The sequence below is a fragment of the Suricata suricatta genome, chromosome 2 (genome assembly GCF_006229205.1).
Source record: "Suricata suricatta isolate VVHF042 chromosome 2, meerkat_22Aug2017_6uvM2_HiC, whole genome shotgun sequence".
NCBI lineage: Eukaryota > Metazoa > Chordata > Mammalia > Carnivora > Herpestidae > Suricata > Suricata suricatta.
In genome coordinates, this window is record NC_043701.1 from 5,359,465 (window position 1) to 5,376,618 (window position 17,154).

Consider the following 17,154-nt stretch of genomic DNA (forward strand, 5'->3'; position numbering starts at 1 on the left):
GGAGAGTGAGGGACACAGATCAAGGGAGACTACTGAATACTGAAGACGAACCATGGACTGAAAGGGGAGGGGGAGGGAGGGAGGGGGTGAGGGTCATGGTGGGGGGCACTTGTGGGGAGAAGCGCTGGGTGTTATATGGAAACCAATTTGACAATAAACTATTTAAAGAAAAAAGAAAGATGGGGCGCCTGGGTGGCTTATTAGTTAAGCGTCCGGCTTCGGCTCAGGTCATGATCTCACGGTTCGTGGGTTCGAGCCCCGCGTCGGGCTCTGTGCTGACAGCTAGCTCAGAGCCTGGAGCCTGTTTCAGATGCTGTGTGTCTCCCTCTCTCTCTGACCCTCCCCTGCTCATGCTGTCTCTCTCTCTCTCTCAAAAAAAATTAAAAAAAAAAAAAAACAGGAAAAAAAAAAGTTAAAAAAAAAACTTATAAAAAAAAAAGAAAAGAAAAAAGAAAGAAAAGGACACGCTATATTCCAATATGACAGAGTTCCATACAAAATGATCAACCAGGCGCCCGGGTGGCTCAGCTGGTTCAGCGCCTGACTCTTGGTCATCATCTCGTGGCTTCGTGGGTTTGAGCCCCGCCCTGGGTTCTGGACGCAGCCTGCTTGGGATTCTCTCTCACCCTCTCTCGCTGCCCGTCCCCCACTCACACTGGCCCTTTCAAAATAAATAAGTCAACTTGGAAGAACTAAAAAATAAGCAATTAACTTTTTCTGGTTTTTGTTTTCCAAAACCTCATGTAAAACAAGGCCATAAAAGCTGAGATGGGATTATTAGAAAAATGTATGTTGGACAAATGGACAGACAGCCCCGGTACAGAAAGAGCTGGTGGAAGGGAGCCACTGTTTAACAGTGAACCGTGCGAGGAAGGAGAACTGAGGACCCACCCAGCCGCTCCCCCTGAACACCCAGGACGGGCATCAGGACGGCCTCCCCGGCGGGCGTTAGCTCCTCAGTTACTTTTCCGTAACACCATGAAGGTATTAATGGGAAGTTTAGAGAAAATTCTCCTAGGAATAAAATCTTCTTGGGGTGCCTAGGTGACTCAGTTGGTTAAGTGTCCAGCTTCGGCCCAAGTCATGATCTCACGGTTCATGGGTTCAAGCCCTGCATCGGGCTCTGTGCTGACAGCTCAGGGCTGGAGCCTGCTTTGGATTCTGTGTCTCCCTCTCTCTCTGACCCTCCCCTGCTCGCTGTCTCTCTCTGTCTCTCAAAAATAAATAAAAGACATAAAAATTTTTAAAAATCTTAATTAAACAAAAATAAGCTTGTCAACTCCTAGTAAAACAAAGTGGGCACCTCCCCATCACTAACGCTTTTGGTTAGGCCAAAAGTGACATGGGGACACCTGGCAGTTTCTGCTGACTTTGGAATCTCAGTCACCCAAGAGACTTACAATACTGCTACTTATTTAGGTCTCAACAGAAAATACCTTCAATGCCAAACCAACTTCTTTATTTTCATCTGTGTATGGCGGTTTCCAAAGTTGAATTCGGTCTTCCCTTAAAAACTGGGTCAGTTTTGCTTGGAGATATTTCTTCTGCGCCATTCTGGAAAGCAAAACGGTCTATGAAGGAAACGCCACACCATATTTCAAGGCATATAACTTACCTGTGTGGCAAGAAGAGCTCCCGTCCGCTCCCCCTGCAGTTCAATCGACAGGACTTTAGGACTAGGTTTTAACTAGCTCTGGACGTCTCTAATGTATATTTTATACAAACGCTAAGTATACAATGTACATACAGTTGCATGTTCCTGTTACATAAAGTGTGTATTTCCAAGTCGCTAAGATGTAGCAAGCGTTCTGATACTTTCCTATTTCTTAACCTATTATTCTCTGATCTAAGAGAAGAGATAAGATGAGGGAAAGGCAAATCTCTAAGGCTGTTAACTTTCACAAACGACTCACCATAGAGTTTATACAGTCTCTTGTATTTGTATTTTGGTGAGTTTCACACATACCAACCACCTTAGAGGGGCAAACATAAAAGCTAGCTTGAGCTTTGATACCTTGTATCTGAATTTTTTAAATAAAAGTTTCACTAGGAACAATGTAACTATTTTGTGACAAGCACACAACAGATCTACAAACGCTATTCAAATCTACTACTGGCTGGATCATCTTTTTGCAGTGGAAAGCACCCAGCCCCAGGTTGGTGCAATGACTTGGCCAAGGTCACAAAGTTAGGCAGCGCCACGGCTAGCACTGGGATTTCTGCCCACAACACTGGACTTCGCACTCTGGCACGCAATCCTTCGCTGCTTATCTGTCCTTGTATGTAACTACTCTCCCCCCAAAGAAGCACCTGCCAGCAATGGAGCAGTCCGCCCATCTCTAGTTAGCACAGCGATTTGTAGGGGTGGATAAGGCTGCTAGAATGTCAAGCAGCCAAATTAGACAAGGAGTGAGGAATGTAAAAAGGTAATTAGCTTCTGAATGATGAAGACAAGTTCAATGGAGTGAAAAATACATATACAGGGGTTAATATAATCTTGATAAGTAACTTTCTCTTTTATATAGGGCCTGTATTCCACATCCCACAAAACCCAATTCACCTAATTTTTAAATCAAGTTTGTTAACTAAAATATATCCCATAAATAAATAGCTTGAAGTGCAAATCTATTTCATATCAAAATGGGGGAAGAAAGAGGGTAATCAGGATATGGAGGAGGAAAGGGAGTGAGGAATAAACACATCAAGGAGGGGCTTGTGCCTCCGGGGGACCCACGAGAGAAACCCAGATTTTTAAGCATTAACAAACCACTTCTCACACGGAAAAGCATGAGTACTTATGACATTAGCTTTTCAAGCACCAATAACTCACACAATCTAGTTCCCTACTCAAATATTCAGGAATTCTGAAAAATATCAACAGATGAACAGGGGAGGTGATCATTCCATGGGCTGCTTATGAAGAGAGGCGAGCTATTTATTTGTAAGGCTGAGTGCACAGCCTTCCGTGGCCCATCCTAGCCACTGCCCGACTAAAGGCCCAAAGGGTTTCACAAATGTAGTGCGTGTCCCACTCTACCCACTGAGCAAATCAACAGATGGAGGTCTATAGGCACAAGGCTTAATGTTTAAAAAAGAATAATCTAGGGGCACCTGGATGGCTCAGTCGGTTGACTTTGGATCAGGTCATGATCTCACAGGATGGGGGTTCAAGCTCCGCATCGGGCTCTGTGCTGACAGCTCAGAGCCTGCAGCCTGCTTCAGATTCTGTATCTCCCTCTCTCTCTGACCCTCCCCTGCTCGCACTGTCTCTCTTGGTCTCTCAAGAATAAATAAAAAAACATTCACAAATTAAAAAAAAACTAAATGTTTAAAAAATTTTAAAGATAATCTGTTGTTTTGAAATTTACAAAAACTTCAGTTATAGACAACAGAATCAGAGAGAATACGTGCTTTAAATCAAAGCAAAAGGGAAAAATGTTTAATAAACCAGTTTTCAGTTTTAACTGGAGAACTGAAAGTTTCACCCGTGCCATACAGTGTTTCACATCATAGCCAAAAAAAAAAAAAAAAGCAATGATGTATTTCAATTATTTCTCAATAAAACAGGGGAGGAAAGGCCAGATACTATCACTGCTCCAAACTGAAAGTGAAACGTTTTACACCAGGCCTTTAAATTTTTCACTTTCACTTTTGCAACGAACCAATCTGTGCTACCTTTCCCCAAAGCTTTTCAAATACGCATAGGCACACGTACATTCAAAATGCATTACATTTGCTCCTAGAGGGAATCGTAAAAGATTCTTGTGTTAAAAAATAAGAGTAAGGGAAGGAGGTGAGAAATGCAGAACCAGGTCGTCAGAGAAATGCAGAATCAACCATGTTTTCTCATTAAAGAGCAAAGAAGATCTAGCTTTGACGGCAAACCCATCCCAAACGGCAGATGTGGAACCACAGTGTTAACGACTCAAGCTTGTCGTCTGGCTAATCAGGGTAATTTTAATGTATACATTTCTTCCTCTGCCCCCCCAACAATACTCCACATATTTTTAAACACCGCCACCCACCCACCCCCTCCCCGGCCCAGCCCAGCGCCGACCCAGGGCCGCGCGAACCGTCGGGTCCCGATGCCCCGGCCGCGCCCCCGCCGGCCTGGGGGTGCGTCGGGGTGGTGCCGGGAACCGGGGCCGCCGGACAGCGGCGCTGAGACCCGGGTCGGGGACCGGACGCTCGGCCGCCACCTCCTCACCTGCGCCACCGCCGCTCCCGCGGCGACCCTCGGAGTGCCCGGATGCGGCAGCGGCCGCCGTTTATTTTCATTCCGGGTGAGGCTGGCCCCGCCCCCGCCGCCGCGGCCTCCGCGCCACCCTCTCGAGGCCGGGAAGGAAGGTTGTGGGCGGGGTTAGCGCGCTGGTCGGGCAGAAGTGTGGGCGGAGCTAACATGGGGGTGGGGCTGGGTTGCTTGTGGGCGGGGCTAAGGCGGGTGGGGCGCGGGCGGGGCAGGGCGAGGGTGGGGCGGGGTTTATGGGAGGACCCTAGGCCGGGACTGCGGGAGGTTTCTGCCCGGGCGTTGGAGTGTCCGGGCGGTGTCCGTCCGTCCATCCGGGTGGAGGGTGTCCCGGCGGGACCGCCGGCCCGGCCCGGTTTCCTCGACTCCAGAGGAAATTGCGCCTGGCTTCCTTTCACTAAAAGCCTTGAAAAAGGCCAGCGGACCTTGCAGGGAGAACCCTTTACCCCTTCGGTCTAGGCTTGTCCCCTAAACGCCGGGGTGTTCCTCCCTGTCTCCATCGGGCCTCCACCCAGGGTGAAATTAGGTTGCTTCACCTGAACTTCTCGGCTCGCTGCCCTGGCGCTGGCCCTGCTAACCAGGTAGCCATCGCACTAGCAACCTCAATGGCCCATGGCGAGGCCCTCTCTGCCCAGCAATGTGGTAAACACAAATAAGTCTATGGTCTGGGTCCTGTCCATATATCTAGGTGAGAAAATAAAACAAGTGTGCATAAAAATTAACGGCAACTTTTGAAATGCCCTGGGAACATGGGTAGGACCCAGGTGGTGGGGCGCAGGTTCTGACGGAGCGTTGAGTGATGGGGACATGAGCCTTTGGTAGGGGAACCGGGAAATGGCTCAGACCACAGAAGGTTTGCTCGGCCCAGGCTCTTGACCCTTCCTGTCTGAATCCCAAAACCATCCTTGGACTTGTTCTAGCATTGTGATGGAGTGGGGCTTGAGAGCTTACAAAGCCAAATCTCTTTGATATATAAAGAGCTCTTACAATTCAATAGGAAAAGGACCAAAATAGAAAACTGGACAAAGGCTCTGACAATATGGTTCCCTGAAGAGGAAATACAAATGGCTTAAAAACATGACAAATTACTTAACCTCACTCATAATGAGATGAATATAAATTAAAACTACACCAAGAAACCACCTTGTGCCTATCAGACCAGAAAGCACCGTGATAGCCTGTGATGGCCAGGCTGTGTGGAAACAGGCCCCCTCGGATGTCAGGCAAGGACAGTGTGGTAGCATCTATTAAAATCAAAATGCATATTCTCTTTTACCCACTCATTCAATTTCATCATTCGTGTTGTATTTTACTAACCTACCTCCTTTCTGTTATTCCTAATGCTGACATTTAGTGGCTTCAACTGCAGTTTCATAGGATGAAGAATTCTTCCTAATTTGTGTTTTGCGTTTTTGTTGCTACGGGTTTCATAGTAACAAGGAATCAAGCAGCTTCTGCGTAAGTGATTTTACTTCTGCTGGAGTGGAGTCAGAAAACCCTCAAACACCCTCAACATGACCATGAAATTTCATGCTGAATGTTATCAACTCTCGGTAGAAAAGTGAAAAGTAACAGGAAGATTCTGCGGTTCGTCTTTATTTAGAATTGTTCTGATCAGAACAATATACATGCAAATGTTATGTTGTGCAGCAAACTAATTTTTTATAGATAAGGAAGTGGGTTTAAAAAGAAAACCACTTCATTCTTGATTTTTTTCTATTTATAAATGAGAATTTGAGGGAAGTGGTTATAAACAGGAATTTTCAGGGAATTTGAATGATGACTCACACTTTCGGTCTGGTAGGTTTTCAATTACTGATAACCTTATTTGGAGACGTGGTCATTTTATTTAACATCCTACATGGATGAGAAAAACATGGAAGGACAAAAAAAAAAAAAAAACAAAACCCAAAAACCCAAGCAGGTGGTGAGGGAGATTTTTTTCCCACCTGATTGGGAATACATAATTTCAGTCCTCCTGAAAGATGATAGAAACTGAAAGAAGTTTTGAAAATATCAGCTAGGAGAGTTACTCTGACTCCCTGGGAAATGTGGGGGCCGGATCTCAGGCACCATCCGAAAGGGCTTGGCTGCTTGCCCGACTCTGGAAGAATCACTCTGAAGGCACGTAGGCCTCAAGTTTTGCATCCTGGTTTCAAATTTCTGGCATGTTCTGCACCCAATTGTTTAACCCAAGTACCTGTGATCATCCCAAGAGGTAGTTAGGTGATGTTCCAACTCTGAAAAGATAAAGAAGGAAAGGCAGAGATGATGGAGGAAATCAGACATGGTCGTAATACTATTGAACTAAGTTCAGGATGATCTGTGTTTTATCATTTAACCTATTATTACTGTTAAAAAGAATTTGATATACAATATTAGTTTTGTGATTTTAAATCCAAGGGTGAATGAAAATTAAAGTGAACACAGCAACGGGAAAGTAGGTAGTCATTGCTGTAGGCTTAGGGTTTGAGAAACTTCTATGGAATGCTAAACGATTTTACTTTTTTTTTTTACTTGATTCTGGAAAATAATTACAAATCGATAGTATGCATGTGAGTTTAAAAGGTAAAATCAGAAGTCTCTACCATCCTGTTTTCCAAAAAAGCCTGTTGTGTGAAACTTGGGAGAATTTTTAATCCAACAGGTGAATTTTCTTTCACCACATTAAAGATGCCTTCCCCTTACCTTCCGGCTTGTTTCTGAAGTCAGCTGACGATCCGGGGGGACGATCTGGTCTGATATTTGCATCTGGCTTTTCTAGTTGTTGTCACTGGAAACCCTGATCTGCTGCAAGTCGCTCCATCACACGTGAGAGCGACAGTCCAGCTGTTGATGAGCTCCTGGCGAAATAAGAAAGAAGGCAGAACTAAGTATCATTGGCATTCACCTCAGAGGAAGCCTTCAGAAATACTGCTACATCTGGAAACACTGTCATCCCTCTAGTTTGCTGCAATTATTTCATATCCCCTGTAGTTTCCCAAGGCTTAGAATTCTTGACATCTCACTAATAACTGAATTGTGTTAAATTAGGCCGAATCTGTCAAGACTGTGGCCAGGTGCATTGAGCAGAAACCAACTGTCACTTAAGCAAATAGGGATTTGTTTTTCTCCTTTAGAAGAGTCCCTGGGCGCCTGGGGGCTCAGTCGGTCAGACTTCAGCTCAGGGCATAATCTCACGGTTCATGCGTTCGAGCCCTGCGTCGGGTTCTGTGCTGACAACTCAGAGCCTGAAGCCTGCTTCGGATTCTCTGTCTCCATCTCTCTCTGCTTCTCCCCTGCTTGTGCTGTCTCTCCCCCTCCCAAAAATAAATAATTAAAAAAAGAAAGTCCAGAGGCCTATAGTCCAGAGCTGATGCCACCTGAGGAAAGCCAGCGGACTGCACCGCCGGTAGCACAGCCTCCGCCGGATGAGACTCCCACTCCTGCTGTGACTGAAGGTCACCAACAGCACTGCAAACCTCTTGTCTGTAATGAAGCGAATTCTACCCTTTCAGGTAGAAGGTGCCCTGTCTCACCCCCCACCCTGCAGACAGACAGTTTCGCCTCCATTTTCCATCCCTTTATTTCATAGGAGTGTGTGCTGCTCGGCAGCTCTTGTGAGCTGTCTAACGTCTGCCCTGTTCCCTCAAGAGTCCAACAAAATCTTTAACACGCGTTCATTTTTATATCTGTGCGTGTGTATCGTGATTTTGCTCTAATCCAGAAACTTACCTTCTGACACTTTTTATGCCCCGGGAAAAGATGGCCGCTTTGCCTCCAGAGGTTGGGTCTGTGGTCCAGACAAGAAGAGGGGGAGGAGCAAAGAATGAAAAGCAAGTGTCAACTAAGTCTGATTTTATTAGGATAACAATAGCTTTTCCAGAAGCCCCCCCCCCCTTCCGTTTGTGACTAGACTGGAAAAAATGTCACTAGGAAGTCATTAGACTTGGGGCGCCTGCGGGGCTCCGTCAGTTAAGTGGCCGACTTTGGCTCAGGTCATGATCTCACAGTTTGTGGGTTTGAGCCCCGCATCGGGCTCTGTGCTGACAGCTCAGAGCCCGGAGCCTGCTTCAAATCCTGTGTCTCCCTCTCTCTCTGCCCTTCTCCCTCCTCCCCTCCCCAGAAAAGAAAATAAGCATTAAAAAAAAATGTTTTTAAAAGAAAGTCATTAGGCTAGAAAAAAAATAGCCTCTATTTGCAAGGCATCTTGCGGAATCACTGCTCACCCCTCAAAACAGAAAAATTGGTCGTCTATCAGGAAGGAGAGGAAAGTGGACGTTGAATAGACAGTCAGCAGCGCCTGGCTCAATACCTCATTTAGGCAGAGCTCTAGGTTGATGATACCTACCTCTTGCCGTTCCCTACTTGCCCCTTCTTTGCCCTCCCACCGCCACACCTCCGCCCATGCCCGCCTCCTCGCAAGCGCTCATTGCGAAGCTGCACCAGCCTGAGTGATTCATCCTGATGCGTCAGATACTTCGTGTGTCACCCCAAAGGAGGGATTAAATAGCAGCGGTAGAGCTTAATCGCCAAGAGATGTTAATAACAGAATGGCTGTAATCGGGGATAATCTTGTAACGGAGCCTGTGGGCGGAGTCAGGAGAGAGGACCCCGCCCTGTGTTCCCTGCTCCTCCCCTGACTCGTATATTTCCTGCACGAAAATCCAAGCCTGGAAAGCAGCCAGTCCCGAGAGAAGAGATTTACTGAGTAGTTTAGGAATCCTATTTAACAAATGTTTCTTATTTTTCTCATTATAAAATTTTAAATAATAAAGTGAGAGAAGAATAGATATAAATCTCCGGATGTTTCATTACCTAAACTGTAATCATTATTGACATTTCAATGTAAAAGTCTCCAGTGTCTTTTTTTTAAGTGTTTATTTATTTTTGAGAGAGAGAGAGAGAGAGACAGAGACAGAGACAGAGACAGAGACAGAGCACGAGCAGGGGTGGAGCAGAGAGAGAGGGAGACACAATCTGAAGCAGGCTCCAGGCTCTGAGCTGTCAGTGCAGAGCCCAATGCGGGGCTCGAACTCATGAACCATGAGATCATGAGCTGAGCCAAAGTCAGATGCTTAACCGACTGAGCCCCCCAGGCGCCCCAAACTCTGTGTATTTTTACATGTTAGATATCAAATTGCTGATAGATATCGCTGAATATATAGCCAAGAGTCACGTGACAGTTTTGTTTTAAAGAATATGTATAACCACACTCGACAGGCAGTTGCGTTTCTTGCAGCCACTTGAACTTGTGAGGAAATATTTTAGGTGGAAAATCAAAATTTGTGAGGAGTAACCCTGAAGGCCGCACCTGACTGAACTTCAGAATCATCCTGAGTTTAGGGCTCCCTCTCGTGGTAAGATTCAGGTATGTGTTGGCTGGCGGCTGAAGAGAAGGATCCAGCAAGATCCGCAAGTGCCAAGTCCTTTTAGTTTTTAATTTATGTTTTAAATTTATTTTTGAGGGACAGTGTGAGCAGGGGAGGGTCACAGAGAGAAGGAGACACAGAATGTGAAGCAGGCTCCAGGCTCCAGGCTCTGAGCTGTCAGCACAGGCTCGACGTGGGGCTTGAACCCACGAACTATGAGATCATGACCTGAGCAGAAGCCAGAGGCTTAACCGACTGAGCCACCCAGGCGTCCCCGCAAGTCCCAGGTTCTACGAGCCAAATCCTCCCCGGTGTACTTTCTGGAATCATCGCTACAAAACTTGAGCCGAAGAGGATTAGTACACCCGTTCACATTGGGCCGTTGGGTCCTATCTCCACCTTGGCCCCCCTCCCCACAAAAGCAGGGAGAGTTCATTCCCCTACGCAAGCCCAGAATAAGACGGGAGAGAAAGAACAGGACAGAATGGTATCCCGCACACCTCACCAAGCAGGATCCTTGATGGTGGTCCACGAATCCGGGACATGTTTATTGAGTGCTTGCTATGTGGAAGCGTGAGTCTCCATGACCCACCAGTAGGCTGCCGTCCCCTGACAGAATCTGCCCTCTGCTTCTCTCTTTTATTTATTTTTATTTACTTTTTACTTTTTTATTTTACTTTTTTATGTTTTTTATTTATTTTTGAGAGACAGAGAGAGACAGCGCGAGCAGGGGAGGGTCAGAGAGAGAGGGAGACACAGAATGTGAAGCAGACTCCAGGCTCCCAGCTGTCAGCACAGAGCCCAACACGGGGCTCGAACCCACCAACCATGAGATCATGACCTGAGCCGAAGCTGGATGCTTAACTGACTGAGCCACCCAGGTGCCCCACTTTTTAATTTTTTAGATGTTTATTTTTGAGAGAGAGAGAGAGAGAGAGAGAGAGAGAGAGAGAGCGAGCGTGTGCAAGCGGGGGAGGGGCAGAGAGGGAGGGGTCAGATGATCCAAGCAAGCTCCGTGGTAACAGCAGAGAGACCCTACGCAGGGCTCGAACTCACGAACTGTAAGATTACGACCTGAGCTGAAGTTGGATGCTTAACCGACTGAGCCACCCAGGTGCCTCTACTTCCCTCTTTTAAAAAGTTTAAAGAAGGGGGCACCTGGGGGCTCAGTCAGTTAAGCATCCGACTTCGGCTCAGGTCAAGATCTCACAGCTTGGGAGTGCAGGTCCTATGTTGGGCTGTGCTGACAGCTCAGAGCCCGGAGCTGCTTCCGATTCTGCATCTCCCTCTCTCTCTGCCCCTCCCCTGCTCATGCTCTGTCTCTGTCTCTGTCTCTCTCTCAAAAATAAACATTTTACAATTTTTAAGGAAGTTCTTATTTTTTAATGTTTATTTATTTATTTTGAGAGTGAGCAAGAGAAAAAGAGAGAGAGAGCATGAGCAAGGGAGGGGCAGAGAGAGAACCCCAAGCAGCCTCCGTGCTGTCTGTGTGGTGCCCACGGTGGAGCTTGGTGAGGGAGGGGCTCAATCCCATGAATGATGAGATCATGACCTGAGCTGAAATCAAGAATTGGGCGCTTAGCTGACCTCGCCACCCAGGGGCCCCTAAAAAAGCACTTAAATAAGAGTCCAGTGTGAAAAGGAAAACCAAAGCCCCAAATGCTGTCACTTGGATTAAGGCCCAAGCCAGTAAACCAAGACTTAGTATCTAACTTGACTGCAGTTTCAACCCCCCAGAAATGTAACTGCTAAGCAGTCAACATGGGAATTTCCTGGTCAGCACTAGGATAGACCCCCAATTCCCCTTAGGAAAGCGACCCTGCCTAAAACAACGGGCTCTTTGCTGATATTTTCTTTTGTTCCCTTGCCTCTCTACCTTCCAGAGTACCTTTCTGAAACCCTTTGGTGCGCCTATTTGCTTCCCAGACAGGATGCTGCCCGATTCATGAACTGATTAATAAAGACAGCTAGATCAGTAAAACGGACTCCACTGGGTTATTGTTACTCAACACCAACAATAAAAACCATGCGATTTCCCCCCCAAAATGTTCAAAGGGCCCACAAATACTTAAAAGAATGTTTGGGGCTCCTGGGTGGCTCAGTCAGTTAAGCATCCTGCTTCAGCTGAGGTCATGGTCTCACGGTTCGTGGGTTCAAGCCCCGTGTCGGGCTCTGTGCTGACAGCTAGCTCAGAGCCTGGAGCTTGTCTTCAGATCCTGTGACTCCTTCTCTCTCTGACCCTCCCCTGCTCAACGCTGTCTCTCTCAAATAAATAAAAAACATTTAAAAAAAACACTACATTTAAAAAGATGTTCAACCCAACCAGTAACTAAAGGAACACAAATTAACCATGAGAAGAAATCATTTGCCTCGTTAGACTGGCATTTGTTCGATAACATACAAGCTGACAAGGGAGGGGACATCTGAAACATACACGTCTTCATACTCTGTTGATGAAACTGTAAGTGCGTACAACAATTTGAGAGAAAATAGAGAATATTAAGGTTTTTTTTTAAAAGTTTATATTTCTTGACCCATTGATTCCCCCTTTTAAGAACCATCACTCTGCGGCGCCTGGGTGGCTCAGTCGGTTAAGCGTCCGGCTTTGGCTCAGGTCATGATCTCACTGTTCATGGGTTCAAGCCCGGCGTCAGGCTCTGTGCTGACAGCTCAGAGCCTGGAGCCTGCTTGGGATTCTGTGTCTCCCTCTCTCTCTGACCCTCCCCTGCTCTCTCTCTCTCTCTCTCTCTCTCTCTCAAAAATAAATAAAACATTTAAAAATTTAAAAAAAGAAAATAGAAAAGAACCATCGCCAAGACCCAGGCCACCCACCTGCTGCAGAGATTGTCAGGAATTTTAGAAGACTTTGATTACAGGTCCCCAACCACTCCCATTTTCATTTGTTATTTTTTTAAGATTTTATTTTTTGAGGAATCTCTACACCCAATGTGGGGCTCGAACTCACAACCCCGAGATCAAGAGTTACATGCTCCATCGACTGAGCCAGATAGGCGCCCCCAGTGCCCCGTGTGAACAATGGACTCTCGGCGTTGTGTTCCCGACAGGCTTACCTGGGCCCAGAATGGGGAGAAGGACAGATGTCCAACTCAGCCCCTGAGGCCCCGGGGTTCTGGCTCCACTGCTCCCTCCATCCCTGCCCTCTTACCCCGTCACACACACACACCACGCGCACACACGCACACACGCACACACGCATACCGTGAAGGACAGGAAGAGCACTGACATTGACGATGACACCCATATGACCTTGACCTCAGGGCTCGAGGACAATTCCTAGTACAGGCCTCGTCTCCCTGCTGTGCTCAGGGGTTAGACTGGGTGACTTCCCTGAGTTCCCTCAACTTTAATCCTAGCTCTGTCCTCACGGAGTGTATAATCTAATAAAGGAAGCAGGAGAACTACCTTAATTCAGGCAGCTGACATTTATGGAATGCTGCTACGGGTTCAAGTTCAAATATATAAATAACATGACCTCTTCCCTCTGGGAGTTTACAGCCCAAAGTAGGAAGTGACTGTGGCTGTGAAGGAAATCGAGAATTCTCTGCACATTCCGGGAAGAAGAGACACATTTGTGTGAAACTAGAAAGACATTTTAGTTAAATAAAAATAGACAGTGGCGTGGGCTAGGTACCCAATGAACATGCAGATAAAAAAGTGCCTGACATAATAAGAAATATATATTTGGTCTCTGCCCCACTTCCTGGTATGCAACTTCCAAAACCTTGGAATCTCTGAAGTGACGAGTGTCTTTTTCTATGCGAAGGAGATGGCTGGGGCCAGGGGGCTTTCCAGGATGCACCTCGGGATGGAGGCTGGTTGCCAAGGGAACCAACCTCCTGATTTGAGGGCTGGCCCTTCAGCCACACGCACACTCACGCACACACACACACCCCTCCAGGAGGGAGGAAAGAGGGGCTGGAAGTTGAGTTAATCAGTAGTGGCCAATGTTTTCATCACTGGAGCCTATGACCTGAGCCCTCCATTAAAAACATCAACCGCGAGAACCCCAGTGGAAGGAGTTCAGAGAGCCTCTGGGTTGCTGAGCATGTGGATGGAGCAGGGGGGGGGGGTCTGGAGAGGGCCCAGAAGCCCAGTTCCCCTGCCCCGTAGCCGCCCCCCACCCCATCTCTTCAATCTGGCTGCTCCTGACTGCATCCCTTTTTAATAAACTCATAACCTAGTACGTACACTCTTTTCCTGAGTCCCCTGACTCAGTCTGCCAGACTATCCTGTCCGAGGAAAGGGTGGTGGGAAGCCCTGACTTAAAGCCAGTCAGTCTCAAGCACAGGCGACGACCTGGGGTGACATTGGCGCGTGCAGTGCAGCGGCCGCAGGCTTGTAGGACCGAGCCCTTAAGCCGTGGGAGGTGACGCTCTGTCCAGGGAGCGAGGGTCAGCGTTGGACTGAATCGTGTGACACCAGCCTGCTGTCGCGGAGAATCGGAGGGTTGCTCGGGGTGGAAAGCCCACACTGCCGGTTTCAGAGGCGCTGCGTGGAGAGCAGAGAAAGCCAGCACGCCCCCCTTCAGCGCCACAGCGGTTCAGCGCGGGCAAGTGACCTGTTTAGTCTAAAGTACTCCAGGGAAGCTGAGACCTGATAAGGACCCTGATGCGCAACATTTATGAAAAGCTTGGAAGCTTTGTGGAGCCTGGGGGGCTCAGTCAGTTAAACATCTGACTTCGGCTCACAGCACGATCTCACGATTCTTGGGTTCGCGCCCAGTGTCGTGCTCTGTGCTGACAGCTCAGAGCCCAACGCGGGGCTCGAACTCAAAAACCATGAAATCATGACCTGAGCCAAAGCCAGACGCTTAATGGTTGGAGCCATCCGGGTGCCCCTAAAAATTTTTGTTAAACTTCGAAGCTTTTTCTCACGGGCAAGGGCAGGTCCAGTCTGGGGTGTCCTGAAACTAACAAAACTTGGAAAGCCCCTTTATGAAAAAAAAGACAATTATTACAAATATGATACTAGGAACACAAGTAAATATTTCCTTAGAATGAAAAACACAACGTGACAAATTTTTAAAAGTTGAAAGATACGACAAAACATCTTAAAACCCAGAAAAGGGAAACATCTTTACTAACTAAACAGATCTCTGTTTTTTTCTTACGGTGTGGCTGTAATCTCTTTGAGTTACTCTTCCAACAAGACATTCTTATCAGAGATATTGGAAAGCCCTTCTTCCCCCCAGGATGGTGGACGCAGGTTTGGTGATTCACCAACTTAGAGGAGTTTCCTTCGGCTTCTGGAGGCCAGTTGTCAGCGGATTGCATTTCAGCCCTCGCATCCCTGTGCCCTCTGATTTTGGACAGGTGCGGGGACCCGGGCGTATTTTGTCTGCCGAATGGTGGGTGTTAGGCTTCGTCAGGAGAGGGCGCTGGAGCGCCGCCGGCGGGGAAGGGCTCCCCCGGTCCCGGTCCACCTGCGGCGCTTCCTGCCGCGTCTGCAGGGTCCGGGCGTCTGAGGTCCGACGGCGTGGGTGTCCGCGGCGCCCCGCTGCCCGCAGCCAGCCAGCTGCCTGGGCGTCCCCTGGGCAACCTCAAGTGCTGGCGGGGGCGGGGACTGTCGCCCCCCCCCCCCCCCCCCCCCCGGCGTGTTCTCCCGGGGCTTTGGGGCAAGTTCAGAGCGCTGCCGCCTCCCCGTGGAGGGCCCTCTGGCCCCCGAGGAGCAGGTGCGGCCAACCCGGCACCTCAGCGGCTTCTCCGCCGGGCGGGGAGCCGCGCAGCCTCCAGTAAGGTCTGGATCCCCGTCCTGCAGAGGGACGTCTTCGTGGGTGCTGAGTGTCACGCAGGGGGACCGACGCTCGCTGGGTGTCCCGAGGCTGCGTGCTTCAGGAACGAGCCGATCCTGTATTACTCCAACCCCATGTTAAAATTAATCCTTAAAAAAAATTTTTTTTAACATTTATTCATTTTTGAGACAGAGCGTGAGTGGGGGAGGGGCAGGAGAGAGGGAGACACAGAATCCGAAGCAGGCTCGGGGCTCCGAGCTGTCAGCACAGAGGTTGACGCGGGGCTCGAACCCACAAACCGGGAGATCATGACCTGAGCCAAAGTTGGCTGACTAACGGACTGAGCCACCCAGGCGCCCCAAAATTAATTCTTTATGTTAAACTTTCCTTGTTCAAGTTGCTTTGTGGCTTCTGTCTCCTAACTGGACCTTGAGCAATACAAATTTGCAGGGCATTGCTGATAATAATTATTATAAATTTTAGGGGCGTCTGGGTGGCTCAGTGGGTTGAGCGTCTGGCTTCGGCTCAGGTCATGATCTCACGGTTCGCAGGTTGGAGCCCCATTTCCGGCTCTGTGCTGACAGCTAGCTCAGAGCCAGGAGCCTGCTTCAGATTCTGTATCTCCCTCTCTCTCTGTCCCTCCCCTGCTCACACTCTGTCTCTCAAAAAAAAAATATTATTATTATAAATTTTTAAGATTTTTTTTTGCATCTGAGGTTTCACATATGAGTTTTAAGGTTTCAGTGCATTTATTTTTTGCTTAGGGACTAGTTTTTCTTTAATATTTATTTTTGAAAGAGAGAGCATGAGTGGGGGAGGGGCAGAGAGAGAGGGGGAGTCACAGAATCCCAAGCAGGCTCCAGGCTCGGAGCTGTCAGCACGGAGCCCGACATGGGGCTCGAACTCATGAGCTGGGAGATCATCACCTGAGCTGAAGTTGCGCACTTAACCTACTGAGCCACCCAGGTGCGCCTGGTTTTTTTCCTTAATGTTTATTTATTTAATTTGAGAGAGACAGAACACGCCCACAAGTAGGGACAGGGGTTGAGAGAGGGAGAGAAAGAATCCAAGCAGGCTCCTCTCTGTCAGCCAGGAGGTGCTCCTGGATTAACCTTAAAAGCCCTGTGAGGTGGGGTGGCTGGATGATTCAGTCAGCCACTCTTGATCTTGGCTCAGGTCATGATCTCATGGTTTGTGAGTTTGAGCCCCACTTCCGGGCTCTGTCAGTGCTGAGACTATGTGGGATTGTGTCTCTCCTTCTCTCTGCCCCTCCTCTCTCTCTCTCTCCCCCTCCCTCTCCCTCTCCCTCCCTCCCTCCCTCTCTCTCTCTCTCTCTCTCTCTCAAAAATAATCAAAACAAAACAAAACAAAATAATAAATAAACTTAAAAAACCCTTGAACTCACGCCCTTTGGTAATCAGGGCGTCAGGGACGGCCTCCTGGCGGTGCTGCTGTATGAGTTTTATCTTTGTCAATGTCAGCATTGTCTTGTCAGATTAGCAAAGCAGCTACATCCTTGTCCAGTGTGTTCAGATGATTCATTAAATTATCAAACAATCCTAAAGCCGCCTCTTAGCTTCTATTCAAAATGTATCCCCTCGCCTGCATCAATGTTTGCTTTTTATGTGATCTGAAGGGTTTTTGTTACCATTTGCTTCTCAATGTCAGAATAATTTATATTGATTTTTGTCTCGTTTTTATTGCATTCAGGTTCCACTGATTGTAAGTCGAATTTAACGATGACAAAAGAAGGCATCCTTTACACGCAACCAAAATCCAGAGTCTGTCATTGCTCTCTCGATTTA

At 47.9% G+C, this 17,154-nt stretch overlaps 1 protein-coding gene across 1 annotated transcript in view; it reads right to left on the reverse strand.

The window, feature by feature from the left end:
• NUB1 (negative regulator of ubiquitin like proteins 1) overlaps nt 1-4,315 on the reverse strand; it is a 25,455-nt gene extending 21,140 nt beyond the window's left edge. Inside the window, exons 1-2 of the mRNA XM_029921224.1 lie at nt 4,208-4,315; nt 1,437-1,554 (exon numbers count right to left, since the gene is read on the reverse strand). Coding sequence (XP_029777084.1) covers nt 1,437-1,554; nt 4,208-4,278 — 189 coding nt within the window. The 5' untranslated portion in view covers nt 4,279-4,315. The remainder of the gene's footprint in view (nt 1-1,436; nt 1,555-4,207) is intronic.
• Nucleotides 4,316-17,154: the final 12,839 nt, after the last annotated feature.